At 43.1% G+C, this 17,677-nt stretch overlaps 2 protein-coding genes across 3 annotated transcripts in view; one reads left to right on the top strand and one right to left on the bottom strand.

Moving 5' to 3' along the window:
- The window catches only part of KIAA1328 (KIAA1328 ortholog), a 249,927-nt gene extending 236,227 nt beyond the window's left edge, over positions 1–13,700 (bottom strand). Inside the window, exon 1 of the mRNA XM_075327734.1 lies at positions 13,592–13,700. Coding sequence (XP_075183849.1) covers positions 13,592–13,640 — 49 coding nt within the window. The 5' untranslated portion in view covers positions 13,641–13,700. The remainder of the gene's footprint in view (positions 1–13,591) is intronic.
- A 251-nt stretch (positions 13,701–13,951) lies between these two features.
- The window catches only part of TPGS2 (tubulin polyglutamylase complex subunit 2), a 53,255-nt gene continuing 49,529 nt past the window's right edge, over positions 13,952–17,677 (top strand). Inside the window, exons 1-2 of one of the 2 annotated variants that reach the window (XM_075327754.1) lie at positions 13,952–14,031; positions 16,385–16,475. In XM_075327754.1, coding sequence (XP_075183869.1) covers positions 16,403–16,475 — 73 coding nt within the window. In that variant the 5' untranslated portion in view covers positions 13,952–14,031; positions 16,385–16,402. Of the gene's footprint in view, positions 14,036–16,384; positions 16,476–17,677 lie in introns of both variants that reach the window. The other variant, XM_075327746.1, reaches the window with a different exon arrangement.

A 17,677-nucleotide genomic window follows, 5' to 3' on the forward strand; every position in this document is an offset into this window, starting at 1 on the left:
ACCGCTGGACTATGCACAGGTACTCTTACCTTAAATCGCTGCCGCACGTACCACCTGCTAGGACAGCCGCCGGGCAGGGATGCAAATCCGGGGAAGAAGCGGCGGCTCTGACAGGGACAGCCGCCGAACCAGGCCGCTTGTGCCAGGTGTGCTTGCCCTGTCTCTTGCCCTCACCGGGGAGAAACCCCTCGAGGACGTATCCAGGGCTGAGGCCATGGAGCCCTGCAATTCTCCAGCTCCACGCAGCCCTAGTATCCGCCGCCTTCATTGTGGCAGCACCACAGCTCTTCTGGGTCTCCCATCCTAGGACAGGAAACTGATGCGGTAAAGAGATGCCGCTCTTATTTCAGTGGGTTTCCAGTCCTAAGATGGGCGGATCTCTCTCTCCGGTGGCGTTGTCATGGTGAAGGGAAAATTTACTTTAATCTGAAAACAACACCTTGGACCACTGAGCAACAGTCCCATTCTTTTTCTTCTTGGCCCAGGTAAGACGCTTCTGGTGTTGTCTATTGGTCATGAGCGGCTTGACACAAGGAATGCGACACTTGTAGCCAATGTCCTCGATACGTCTGTGTGTGGTGGCTCTTGAAGCACTGACTCCAGCAGCGTCCACTCCTTGTGAATCTCCCCCAAATTTTTGAATGGTCTTTTCTTAACAATCATATCAAGGCTGCGGTTATCACGGTTGCTTGTGCACCTTTTTTACCACACTTTTTCCTTCCACTCAACTTTCCATTAATATGCTTGGATACATCACTGTGAACAGCCAGCTTCTTTAGCAATGACCTTTTGTGGTTTACCCTCCTTGTGGAGTGTATCAATGACTGCCTTCTGGACATCTGTCAAGTCAGCAGTCTTCCCCATGATTGTTTAGCCTACTGAACCAGACTAAGAGACCATTTTAAATGCTTAGGAAGCCTTTGCAGGTATTTTGTGGTAATTATTCTAATTTTCTGAGATAATGACTTGAGTGATCATTGGCTGTATGCCATAATCATCAACATTAACAGAAATAAACACTTGAAATAGATCACTGCGTGTAATCTCTAATATATGCGTTTCCCTTTTTGTATTGAATTACTGAAATAAATTAACTTTGATGATATTCTAATTTATTAAGATGCACATATACACATATATATATACACATATATATATATATATATATATTTTACACACACACACACACACACACACACACACACACGATGCTGTCTCCAAGGCCCTGTGCGCACTTACCGTTTTTTGCCGCGGATTTTCTGCGGTTTTGCTGCATGTTTCACTGCAGAAAATGTTCATAACATCTCTGCAGTGATTCACCAGCAAAACCTATGGGGAAAAAAAAATCCTGTGCGCACTAGGCGGAATTTGACAGCTACATGTTTTGCTGCGGGATTCTCGCAGCAAAAACAATTGCATGTCACTTCTTTTCCGCAAGTCGCTGCGGGATTTCACTCCATTCACTCCAATGTAATCGTGAAATCCTGCATGGAATAACGCAGGCAGCAAATTCTGTGCGGTTCACTGCGTTTTCCTGCGTTGTTCCCTGCGTTATTTCGCGGTTTACCTGCGGTAATGTACATCGCTTGCCTGCGGTTTGCAGGGAAGTGATGTCATCATGACAGGAAGCGGAGAAGAGTAAACACACACAGATCACACACAGAGACATATAGAATACACATAGCAAGCAAATATAGAAAACAAAAAACGTGGGCTCCGCCGTATTTTTACCTTCCAGCCGAGGTAAGCACACAGCGGCGGCCCGGTATTCTCAGGCTGGGGAGGGAGAGGGGCAGGGTTAATGTCCCCCGCCACCCTCCCCCCTCCCGCAGCTGAGAATATCAGCCGCAGCTGCCCCGGGACTGTCGCGTCCATTATGCGGCAGTACCGGAGTGTCCCCAGCTCTTCCTGCTGCCGTGATGCAGTGGCAGTCAGTGTAATACAAGGAATTAATGGCGGCAGATCACCGCCACCAAGTCCAGGCTTGATCATGGCAGCGTCTATGCGACAGCTGACATGATCAACCCGTCAGTTAAGTGAAAAAAAAAAAAGTATATATACACCGAAAAATCCTTTATTTTAAATAAAAACACAAATAAGCCTCGTTCACCCTTTTATTAACCCCTCCCGAAACAAAGCTCCGACGTAATCCACGTCCTGCGATGCTTGGATCCAGCCGCGACTGACACACAGCGCTGAATGCAGCCTCGCAGCGAGACAGCAGAGGTAACCACAGGTCATTTCCCACGGCCGGTAATGTGAACTCACTACCGACCGGGAGAAATGCAGCGATCTGTCCTCTATCTATTCTTCTGTCTATTTATCTATCTCAGAAGGAAATTATTTTTTTTTTCTTTCAATGTGCTTTATTGCATTGAATGCAATAAAGCACATGTACCAACCCGCACACGGCAAAACCGCGGCGATACCGTGGTAAAACCTCATCAAACCGCATGCGGTTTTCAGGTGCGGTTTGCCTCGTTTTTTTACCGCAGGTGCGGTAATCTTTCACTGCCTGCGGAATTTTCTTGAGAAAATTCCATTTTCCAGTGCGCACATAGCCTAACAGATACTGTAAATACACACAGGATGCCGTCCCTCTCTATATAACAGATAGATATATCTATTACATATACACACACACACAGGTCTACGCCTCACACCTCTCTATATAAAACAGATATATACAAACAGGTCACCGCCTCTATATAACAGATATATGCACAGACACACGACGTCGTCTCTTAATATCACTGATACATACACACACGCAACGCCGTCTCTGTATAACAGATATACACAGGACATTGCCTTTCTCTATAACACAAGCATAATAATTATATATGGAGAGGGGGAGAGGAGAGAGATAGAGAGAGAAATATATACACACACACACACACACACACACACACACACACACACACACACACAGGACGCCACCTCTCTATATAACATATACACACAGGACGCCACCTCTCTATATAACATATACACACAGGACGCCACCTCTCTATATAACATATACACACAGGACGCCACCTCTCTATATAACATATACACACAGGACGCCACCTCTCTCTATATAACATATATACACACAGGACGCCACCTCTCTCTATATAACATATATACACACAGGACGCCACCTCTCTCTATATAACATATATACACACAGGACGCCACCTCTCTCTATATAACATATATACACACAGGACGCCACCTCTCTCTATATAACATATATACACACAGGACGCCACCTCTCTCTATATAACATATATACACACAGGACGCCACCTCTCTCTATATAACATATATACACACAGGACGCCACCTCTCTCTATATAACATATATACACACAGGACGCCACCTCTCTCTATATAACATATATACACACAGGACGCCACCTCTCTCTATATAACATATATACACACAGGACGCCACCTCTCTCTATATAACATATATACACACAGGACGCCACCTCTCTCTATATAACATATATACACACAGGACGCCACCTCTCTCTATATAACATATATACACACAGGACGCCACCTCTCTCTATATAACATATATACACACACAGGACGCCACCTCTCTCTCTATAACATATATACACACAGGACGCCACCTCTCTCTATATAACATATATACACACAGGACGCCACCTCTCTCTATATAACATATATACACACAGGACGCCACCTCTCTCTATATAACATATATACACACACAGGACGCCACCTCTCTCTCTATAACATATATACACACAGGACGCCACCTCTCTCTATATAACATATACACACACAGGACGCCGCCTCTCTCTCTATAACATATGTACACACAGGACGCCACCTCTCTCTATATAACATATACACACAGGACGCCACCTCTCTCTCTATAACATATATACACACAGGACGCCACCTCTCTCTCTATAACATATGTACACACAGGACGCCGCCTCTCTCTCTATAACATATATACACACAGGACGCCACCTCTCTCTATATAACATATATACACACAGGACGCCACCTCTCTCTCTATAACATATATACACACAGGACGCCACCTCTCTCTCTATAACATATATACACACAGGACGCCACCTCTCTCTCTCTATAACATATATACACACAGGACGCCACCTCTCTCTCTATAACATATATACACACAGGACGCCACCTCTCTCTCTATAACATATATACACACAGGACGCCACCTCTCTCTCTATAACATATGTACACACAGGACGCCACCTCTCTCTCTATAACATATGTACACACAGGACGCCACCTCTCTCTATATAACATATATACACACAGGACGCCACCTCTCTCTATATAACATATATACACACACAGGACGCCACCTCTCTCTCTATAACATATATACACACAGGACGCCACCTCTCTCTATATAACATATACACACACAGGACGCCGCCTCTCTCTCTATAACATATGTACACACAGGACGCCACCTCTCTCTATATAACATATACACACAGGACGCCACCTCTCTCTCTATAACATATATACACACAGGACGCCACCTCTCTCTCTATAACATATGTACACACAGGACGCCGCCTCTCTCTCTATAACATATATACACACAGGACGCCACCTCTCTCTATATAACATATATACACACAGGACGCCACCTCTCTCTCTATAACATATATACACACAGGACGCCACCTCTCTCTCTATAACATATATACACACAGGACGCCACCTCTCTCTCTCTATAACATATATACACACAGGACGCCACCTCTCTCTCTATAACATATATACACACAGGACGCCACCTCTCTCTCTATATATAACATATATACACACAGGACGCCACCTCTCTCTCTCTCTATATATAACATATATACACACAGGACGCCACCTCTCTCTCTATAACATATATACACACAGGACGCCACCTCTCTCTCTATAACATATATACACACAGGACGCCACCTCTCTCTCTATAACATATATACACACAGGACGCCACCTCTCTCTCTCTATAACATATGTACACACAGGACGCCACCTCTCTCTCTCTATAACATATGTACACACAGGACGCCACCTCTCTCTCTATAACATATGTACACACAGGACGCCACCTCTCTCTCTATAACATATATACACACAGGACGCCACCTCTCTCTATATAACATATATACACACACAGGACGCCACCTCTCTCTCTATAACATATATACACACAGGACGCCACCTCTCTCTATATAACATATATACACACAGGACGCCACCTCTCTCTATATAACATATATACACACAGGACGCCACCTCTCTCTATATAACATATATACACACACAGGACGCCACCTCTCTCTCTATAACATATATACACACAGGACGCCACCTCTCTCTATATAACATATACACACACAGGACGCCGCCTCTCTCTCTATAACATATGTACACACAGGACGCCACCTCTCTCTATATAACATATACACACAGGACGCCACCTCTCTCTCTATAACATATATACACACAGGACGCCACCTCTCTCTCTATAACATATGTACACACAGGACGCCGCCTCTCTCTCTATAACATATATACACACAGGACGCCACCTCTCTCTCTATAACATATATACACACAGGACGCCACCTCTCTCTCTATAACATATATACACACAGGACGCCACCTCTCTCTCTATAACATATATACACACAGGACGCCACCTCTCTCTCTATAACATATATACACACAGGACGCCACCTCTCTCTCTCTATAACATATATACACACAGGACGCCACCTCTCTCTCTATAACATATATACACACAGGACGCCACCTCTCTCTCTATAACATATATACACACAGGACGCCACCTCTCTCTCTATAACATATGTACACACAGGACGCCACCTCTCTCTCTATAACATATGTACACACAGGACGCCACCTCTCTCTATATAACATATATACACACAGGACGCCACCTCTCTCTATATAACATATATACACACACAGGACGCCACCTCTCTCTCTATAACATATATACACACAGGACGCCACCTCTCTCTCTATAACATATGTACACACAGGACGCCACCTCTCTCTCTCTATAACATATGTACACACAGGACGCCACCTCTCTCTCTATAACATATGTACACACAGGACGCCACCTCTCTCTCTCTCTATAACATATGTACACACAGGACGCCACCTCTCTCTCTCTCTATAACATATGCACACACAGGACGCCACCTCTCTCTCTATAACATATGTACACACAGGACGCCACCTCTCTCTCTCTATAACATATGTACACACAGGACGCCACCTCTCTCTCTATAACATATGTACACACAGGACGCCACCTCTCTCTCTATAACATATATACACACAGGACGCCACCTCTCTCTCTCTATAACATATGTACACACAGGACGCCACCTCTCTCTCTATAACATATATACACACAGGACGCCACCTCTCTCTCTATAACATATATACACACAGGACGCCACCTCTCTCTCTATAACATATATACACACACAGGACGCCACCTCTCTCTCTCTATAACATATGTACACACAGGACGCCACCTCTCTCTCTATAACATATATACACACAGGACGCCACCTCTCTCTCTATAACATATATACACACAGGACGCCACCTCTCTCTCTATAACATATGTACACACAGGACGCCACCTCTCTCTATATAACACATGTACACACAGGACGCCACCTCTCTCTCTCTATAACATATACACACACACAGGACCCCACCTCTCTCTCTATATAACATATGCACACACAGGACGCCACCTCTCTCTATAACATATGTACACACAGGACGCCACCTCTCTCTCTATATAACATATATACACACAGAACACCACCTCTCTCTCTATATAACATATGCACACACAGGACGCCACCTCTCTCTCTATATAACATATGTACACACAGGACGCCACCTCTCTCTATATAACATATGTACACACAGGACGCCACCTCTCTCTCTATAACATATGTACACACAGGACGCCACCTCTCTCTCTATATAACATATGTACACACAGGACGCCACCTCTCTCTATATAACATATATACACACAGGACGCCACCTCTCTCTCTCTCTCTCTCTATATATAACATATATACACACAGGACGCCACCTCTCTCTATATAACATATGTACACACAGGACGCCACCTCTCTCTCTATAACATATACACACACAGGACGCCACCTCTCTCTCTATAACATATGTACACACAAGACGCCACCTCTCTCTCTCTATAACATATATACACACAAGACGCCACCTCTCTCTCTCTATAACATATATACACACAGGACGCCACCTCTCTCTCTATAACATATATACACACAGGACGCCACCTCTCTCTCTATAACATATATACACACAGGACGCCACCTCTCTCTCTATAACATATATACACACAGGACGCCACCTCTCTCTCTATAACATATATACACACAGGACGCCACCTCTCTCTCTATAACATATATACACACAGGACGCCACCTCTCTCTCTATAACATATATACACACAGGACGCCACCTCTCTCTCTATAACATATATACACACAGGACGCCACCTCTCTCTCTATAACATATATACACACAGGACGCCACCTCTCTCTCTATAACATATATACACACAGGACGCCACCTCTCTCTCTATAACATATATACACACAGGACGCCACCTCTCTCTCTCTATAACATATATACACACAGGACGCCACCTCTCTCTCTCTATAACATATATACACACAGGACGCCACCTCTCTCTCTATAACATATATACACACAGGACGCCACCTCTCTCTCTATATATAACATATATACACACAGGACGCCACCTCTCTCTCTCTCTATATATAACATATATACACACAGGACGCCACCTCTCTCTCTATAACATATATACACACAGGACGCCACCTCTCTCTCTATAACATATATACACACAGGACGCCACCTCTCTCTCTATAACATATATACACACAGGACGCCACCTCTCTCTCTCTATAACATATGTACACACAGGACGCCACCTCTCTCTCTATAACATATGTACACACAGGACGCCACCTCTCTCTATATAACACATGTACACACAGGACGCCACCTCTCTCTCTCTATAACATATACACACACACAGGACCCCACCTCTCTCTCTATATAACATATGCACACACAGGACGCCACCTCTCTCTATAACATATGTACACACAGGACGCCACCTCTCTCTCTATATAACATATATACACACAGAACACCACCTCTCTCTCTATATAACATATGCACACACAGGACGCCACCTCTCTCTCTATATAACATATGTACACACAGGACGCCACCTCTCTCTATATAACATATGTACACACAGGACGCCACCTCTCTCTCTATAACATATGTACACACAGGACGCCACCTCTCTCTCTATATAACATATGTACACACAGGACGCCACCTCTCTCTATATAACATATATACACACAGGACGCCACCTCTCTCTCTCTCTATATATAACATATATACACACAGGACGCCACCTCTCTCTATATAACATATGTACACACAGGACGCCACCTCTCTCTCTATAACATATACACACAGGACGCCACCTCTCTCTATATAACATATATACACACAGGACGCCACCTCTCTCTCTATAACATATGTACACACAAGACGCCACCTCTCTCTCTCTATAACATATATACACACAGGACGCCACCTCTCTCTCTCTCTATAACATATATACACACAGGACGCCACCTCTCTCTCTCTCTCTCTATAACATATATACACACAGGACGCCACCTCTCTCTATATAACATATATACACACAGGACGCCACCTCTCTCTCTCTCTCTCTCTCTATAACATATATACACACAGGACGCCACCTCTCTCTATATAACATATATACACACAGGACGCCACCTCTCTCTATATAACATATATACACACAGGACGCCACCTCTCTCTATATAACATATATACACACAGGACGCCACCTCTCTCTCTCTATAACATATATACACACAGGACGCCACCTCTCTCTCTCTATAACATATATACACACAGGACGCCACCTCTCTCTATATAACATATATACACACAGGACGCCACCTCTCTCTATATAACATATATACACACAGGACGCCACCTCTCTCTCTCTATAACATATATACACACAGGACGCCACCTCTCTCTCTCTATAACATATATACACACAGGACGCCACCTCTCTCTCTATAACATATATACACACAGGACGCCACCTCTCTCTCTATAACATATATACACAGGACGCCACCTCTCTCTCTATAACATATATACACACAGGACGCCACCTCTCTCTCTATAACATATATACACACAGGACGCCACCTCTCTCTCTATAACATATATACACACAGGACGCCACCTCTCTCTCTATAACATATATACACACAGGACGCCACCTCTCTCTCTATAACATATATACACACAGGACGCCACCTCTCTCTCTCTATAACATATGTACACACAGGACGCCACCTCTCTCTCTATAACATATGTACACACAGGACGCCACCTCTCTCTCTATAACATATGTACACACAGGACGCCACCTCTCTCTATATAACACATGTACACACAGGACGCCACCTCTCTCTCTCTATAACATATACACACACACAGGACCCCACCTCTCTCTCTATATAACATATGCACACACAGGACGCCACCTCTCTCTATAACATATGCACACACAGGACGCCACCTCTCTCTCTATATAACATATGTACACACAGGACGCCACCTCTCTCTATATAACATATGTACACACAGGACGCCACCTCTCTCTCTATAACATATGTACACACAGGACGCCACCTCTCTCTCTATATAACATATGTACACACAGGACGCCACCTCTCTCTATATAACATATATACACACAGGACGCCACCTCTCTCTCTCTCTCTCTATATATAACATATATACACACAGGACGCCACCTCTCTCTATATAACATATGTACACACAGGACGCCACCTCTCTCTCTATAACATATACACACACAGGACGCCACCTCTCTCTCTATAACATATGTACACACAAGACGCCACCTCTCTCTCTCTCTCTATAACATATATACACACAGGACGCCACCTCTCTCTCTCTCTCTATAACATATATACACACAGGACGCCACCTCTCTCTATATAACATATATACACACAGGACGCCACCTCTCTCTCTCTATAACATATATACACACAGGACGCCACCTCTCTCTCTCTATAACATATATACACACAGGACGCCACCTCTCTCTCTCTATAACATATATACACACAGGACGCCACCTCTCTCTCTATAACATATATACACACAGGACGCCACCTCTCTCTATAACATATATACACACAGGACGCCACCTCTCTCTCTATAACATATATACACACAGGACGCCACCTCTCTCTCTATAACATATATACACACAGGACGCCACCTCTCTCTCTATAACATATATACACACAGGACGCCACCTCTCTCTCTATAACATATATACACACAGGACGCCACCTCTCTCTCTATAACATATATACACACAGGACGCCACCTCTCTCTCTATAACATATATACACACAGGACGCCACCTCTCTCTCTCTATAACATATATACACACAGGACGCCACCTCTCTCTCTCTCTATAACATATATACACACAGGACGCCACCTCTCTCTCTATAACATATATACACACAGGACGCCACCTCTCTCTCTCTCTATATATAACATATATACACACAGGACGCCACCTCTCTCTCTCTCTATATATAACATATATACACACACAGGACGCCACCTCTCTCTCTATAACATATATACACACAGGACGCCACCTCTCTCTCTATAACATATATACACACAGGACGCCACCTCTCTCTCTATAACATATATACACACAGGACGCCACCTCTCTCTCTATAACATATATACACACAGGACGCCACCTCTCTCTCTATAACATATATACACACAGGACGCCACCTCTCTCTCTATAACATATATACACACAGGACGCCACCTCTCTCTCTATAACATATATACACACAGGACGCCACCTCTCTCTCTATAACATATATACACACAGGACGCCACCTCTCTCTCTATAACATATATACACAGGACGCCACCTCTCTCTCTATAACATATATACACACAGGACGCCACCTCTCTCTCTATAACATATATACACACAGGACGCCACCTCTCTCTCTATAACATATATACACACAGGACGCCACCTCTCTCTCTATAACATATATACACACAGGACGCCACCTCTCTCTATATAACATATATACACACAGGACGCCACCTCTCTCTATATAACATATATACACACAGGACGCCACCTCTCTCTATATAACATATATACCAGGGCTGTGGAGTCGGAGTCGGAGTCGGAGTCGGAGCTCATTTTGGTGGAGTCGGAGTCGGAGTCGGTATAAAATGCACCGACTCCGACTCCTAAAATATATAATAAATTGGGGACAGGAGTGCAATGCAGAATGTGCTGAATATTTTACTAAATAACAACATTTAGTATAATGCTTATATTTAAGTGAAAAATTTATTGTAGTACAATGTGAACATCAGACATTTAATTGTTTTTATGATACAATAATCAAGATATTTGGATAGAACATAAAATATTTATTGGAATACAACTTTAGAACACAAAAAAACTAATAAATTGTAAATATGTAATATATATAATATATATATATATACAGTGTATATACACACACACAAGATATATATGTAATCTACTGTATATTACATAGTGTATTACATATTTACAATTTATTACAGTTTTTTGTGTTCTAAAGTTGTATTCCAATAAATATATTTTATGTTCTATCCAAATATCTTGATTATTGTATCATAAAAATTATTAAATGTCTGATGTTCACATACACATATTCATGTACTACAATAAATTTTTCACCTAACTATAAGCAATATATGTAGGAGTCGGAGTCGGTGCAAGAGAATTTGAGGAGTCGGAGTCGGAGTCGGAGTCGAAGGTTTGGCTTACCGACTCCACAGCCCTGATATATACACACAGGACGCCACCTCTCTCTATATAACATATATACACACAGGACGCCACCTCTCTCTATATAACATATATACACACAGGACGCCACCTCTCTCTATATAACATATATACACACAGGACGCCACCTCTCTCTATATAACATATATACACACAGGACGCCACCTCTCTCTATATAACATATATACACACAGGACGCCACCTCTCTCTATATAACATATATACACACAGGACGCCACCTCTCTCTATATAACATATATACACACAGGACGCCACCTCTCTCTATATAACATATATACACACAGGACGCCACCTCTCTCTATATAACATATATACACACAGGACGCCACCTCTCTCTATATAACATATATACACACAGGACGCCACCTCTCTCTATATAACATATATACACACAGGACGCCACCTCTCTCTATATAACATATATACACACAGGACGCCACCTCTCTCTATATAACATATATACACACAGGACGCCACCTCTCTCTATATAACATATATACACACAGGACGCCACCTCTCTCTATATAACATATATACACACAGGACGCCACCTCTCTCTATATAACATATATACACACAGGACGCCACCTCTCTCTATATAACATATATACACACAGGACGCCACCTCTCTCTATATAACATATATACACACAGGACGCCACCTCTCTCTATATAACATATATACACACAGGACGCCACCTCTCTCTATATAACATATATACACACAGGACGCCACCTCTCTCTATATAACATATATACACACAGGACGCCACCTCTCTCTATATAACATATATACACACAGGACGCCACCTCTCTCTATATAACATATATACACACAGGACGCCACCTCTCTCTATATAACATATATACACACAGGACGCCACCTCTCTCTATATAACATATATACACACAGGACGCCACCTCTCTCTATATAACATATATACACACAGGACGCCACCTCTCTCTATATAACATATATACACACAGGACGCCACCTCTCTCTATATAACATATATACACACAGGACGCCACCTCTCTCTATATAACATATATACACACAGGACGCCACCTCTCTCTATATAACATATATACACACAGGACGCCACCTCTCTCTATATAACATATATACACACAGGACGCCACCTCTCTCTATATAACATATATACACACAGGACGCCACCTCTCTCTCTCTCTCTCTCTCTCTATAACATATATACACACAGGACGCCACCTCTCTATATATACACACAGGACGCCACCTCTCTATATATAACACATACACCCCCAGGACGGCGTCTCTCGCTATATCACGGATATATACACACAGGACGCCTTCCCTATATAGCAGCCTGTATACCGGCACGTACACCGCTATTCCGCCCTCTCCTCACACTTGCCCGTAAAGGATACCGTCCTGACTCCAATACGCGGCGGCTTCTTCCCCGGCAACATCCGCCATCTTCAAACACCCGCCAGCCTCGGCGCCCCAGCAACCAATACCAAACTCCGCCCTCTTCAAACTCTGCACATTCATTGGCTGGATTTCCAGACAGTCTCTTTTCTATTGGCACATCATTTTATCACACGGAGGTAAAGAAACGTTGACGTTAGTGACGTCACTCTTACCGTGCAATGCTTTATGGGAGTTGAAGTTCTTTCTTCCATATATTGTTATTGTGAGAGAGTTATTAAAACTACAATATCCGGCATGCAAAGCTTCAGACGATTTGACAAGGTGAAAACTACGTCTCCCATCGTGCTTTACGGGAGGGTTGTGTATCCTGGTTACGAAAGAGGAGGACCTCAGTGGAAGAAGCCGGGGGTGGAGGCCGTGGAACCGAGCAGGAGATGTATGTATGTGTAATACTATGTGTGTATGACACTGTGTATATATATTTGTACCCTCATATACAGCATTCTGCGTCATTTATCGGTGTGGACACAAAAAAAATGCATTTTGATTGTAGTTTATTTTTTTCCGTTCACATTTCACCCTAAATCATCATTTTTATTATTTCCTCACATCGTTATGTTCATTCGGGCACCATATATATAATGTTTGGAGCTCTGTGGGGTGTAAGGACAGCCTAGCCACACAATATTATTGGGTTTTTCTATTTCTTTTTTTAGACTTTCAAACGTTCTATCTGAAATATTTATTTATTTTATTTATTTTTATTATATATATTTATTATTTTTATCATTTACATTTGATATTTATCTTTCTATTATCTGGACACCACACTTAGCCGTCAGTCCTATACCAGACACCAGAGATACCCAGTGATGGATAAGCCTCTGCCAGCCTCTGGTCACCCCTCCAACCCTCACCCTATGTGCACCCATCACAGCCTCCTGCTTCAAATGCTGGTCTCTCCACTGACTCTCTATTCTGCTGTATACATTACATTACTGCTCCTGAGTTACGTCCTGTATTATAGTCCAGAGCTGTACTCACTATTCTGCTGGTGGAGTCACTGTGTACATACATTACATTACTTATCCTGTAGTGATCCTGAGTTACATCTTGTGTTATACTCCAGAGCTGCACTCACTATTCTGCTGGTGTAGTCAGTGTGTACATACATTACATTACTTATCCTGTAGTGATCCTGAGTTACCTCTTGTGTTATACTCCAGAGCTGCACTCACTATTCTGCTGGTGTAGTCAGTGTGTACATACATTACATTACTTATCCTGTAGTGATCCTGAGTTACATCTTGTGTTATACTCCAGAGCTGCACTCACTATTCTGCTGGTGTAGTCAGTGTGTACATACAGTACATTACTTATCCTGAACTGATCCTGAGTTACATCCTGTATTATACTCCAGAGCTGCACTCACTATTCTGCTGGTGCAGTCACTGTGTACATATATTACATTACTTATCCTGTACTGATCCAGAGTTACATCCTTTATTATACCCCAGAGCTGCACTCACTATTCTGCTGGTGCAGTCACTGTGTACATATATTACATTACTTATCCTGTAGTGATCCTGAGTTACATCCTGTGTTATACTCCAGAGCTGCACTCACTATTCTGTTGGTGTAGTCACTGTGTACATACAGTACATTACTCATCCTATACTGACCCCTAGTTACATCCTATATTATACTCCAGAGCTGCACTCACTATTCTGCTGGTGCAGTCACTGTGTACATACATTACTTATCCTGTACTGATCCTCAGTTACATCCTGTATTATACTCCAGAGCTGCACTCACTATTCTGCTGGTGCAGTCACTGTGTACATACATTACAGTACTTATCCTGTACTGATCCTGAGTTACATCCTGTATTATACTCCAGAGCTGCACTCACTATTCTGCTGGTGCAGTCACTGTGTACATACATTAAATTACTTATCCTGTACTGATCCGGAGTTACATCCTGTATTATACTCCAGAGCTGCACTCACTATTCTGCTGGTGCAGTCACTGTGTACATACAGTACATTACTTATCCTGAACTGATACTGAGTTACATCCTGTATTTTACTCCAGAGCTGCACTCACTATTCTGCTGGTGCAGTCACTGTGTACATACATTACATTATTTATCCTGTACTGATCCTGAGTTACATCCTGTATTATACTCCAGAGCTGCACTCACTATTCTGCTGGTGGAGTCACTTTGTACATACAGTACATTACTTATCCTGAACTGATACTGAGTTACATCCTGTATTATACTCCAGAGCTGCACTCACTATTCTGCTGGTGCAGTCAGTGTGTACATACAGTACATTACTTATCCTGAACTGATACTGAGTTACATCCTGTATTTTACTCCAGAGCTGCACTCACTATTCTGCTGGTGCAGTCACTGTGTACATACATTACATTATTTATCCTGTACTGATCCTGAGTTACATCCTGTATTATACTCCAGAGCTGCACTCACTATTCTGCTGGTGGAGTCACTTTGTACATACAGTACATTACTTATCCTGAACTGATACTGAGTTACATCCTGTATTATACTCCAGAGCTGCACTCACTATTCTGCTCTTCTTTCCCTGCCTGTTAGCGCACACTTATTGTTGGTGGGGGCCTGTATTATGTAGCTGAATCTGGACTTAGGTGATGGAGCCCTGGGGACGGCTCCTCCTATACACAGACTCTTCTGTTTCCGTCACTGACACTTGGGCATCTCCTCGTGTACAGACTCTTCTGATTTTTTCCTTTTTCTTCTCCAGGTCCAGTGTTCTGTCCAGATGGGAGATAAGAACGAAAACATAATGGCGTCTTACATCGAGAAAATTACGCTGGGAATAAGCAAGATTCTGGGTGAGCGATGACGTCCACCTTCTGCCGTACTATGCAAACATTTTAGGCAATTTTCAAGAAAATTCTAAAAAATAAGAATGCTTTTAAAAAAAAAAACAAAAAAAAATTAATTATTAATAGTTTATTTTTATACGTTAATAAAATACAAAGTAAATGAGGAAAAGAAAAATCTAAATGTTATGAATAATTGGTGTGACCGTCCTCTTCAAAACAGCATCAGATCTTCTCCGTACACTCACACATCGTTTAGAAGGCAGACACTTATATATCATGTAATACCAACAGGGAGCCGTCTGATTGGCTACAAATTATTCTGTAGGAGAACAACCCCAACATTCAACCACTGTAATTAAATACTATCTACAGCGGAAAGAAGAACAAGAAGTCCTGGAAGTGATGATCCGGCCCCCACAGACCCTGACTGCACATCACCCGGTCTGTCTGGGATTACACAAAGAGACAGAAGGATTTACACAAGCCTCATCCACAGAATACCGTGTTTCCCATGAAAATGAGCCCTAGTTGCGGTTCAATAATGAAGTGTCCATGTAGCTAAAAACGTAAAAGAACACTGCATGACACTTCATTAAAAAAAAAGCAGACACCCTCAAAAGAGAGAAGACAGACCCCGCAATCATACCTACCAGACTCTGAACGGGAGGGTGTGGAATACGAGGACATGTTGTGGAACACATTGAGAACCTGTGGTGGAACACGTATACACACACACACGGTGATACTGTACTGCATCGGGGACCTGGGATGCAGTGGAATGCGAAGACCTGCGGTGGAACACGTATACACACACACACGGTGAGGCTATGTGCGCACGTGTGCGTATTGCATGCAGTTAGGCTATGTGCGCACGTTGCGTAAATACATGCAGTTACGCTGCGCTTTGTAGCGCAGCGTAACTGCATGCGTCCTGCCTCCCCTGCACAGTCTATGGAGATTGTGCAGGGGCCGTGCGCACGTGGCGTTTTAGATAGCAGCGCTTCGGCTACTGCCGAAGCGCTGCGTTCAAAGAAGTGACATGTCACTTCTTTCCTGCGCTTTGCCGGCAGCTCCTGCTCTGTCTATGGCAGGAGCTGCAGGCAGAGCGCATGGAATCAGCTTTACTACGGACATTTCTGCAGCGATTTAAAGCGCACATGTGCTCTTCAGATCGCTGCAGAAATTTCTGCAGTGAACTGTACGCAACG

This window comes from Anomaloglossus baeobatrachus, chromosome 1 (genome assembly GCF_048569485.1).
Source record: "Anomaloglossus baeobatrachus isolate aAnoBae1 chromosome 1, aAnoBae1.hap1, whole genome shotgun sequence".
Classification (NCBI taxonomy): domain Eukaryota; kingdom Metazoa; phylum Chordata; class Amphibia; order Anura; family Aromobatidae; genus Anomaloglossus; species Anomaloglossus baeobatrachus.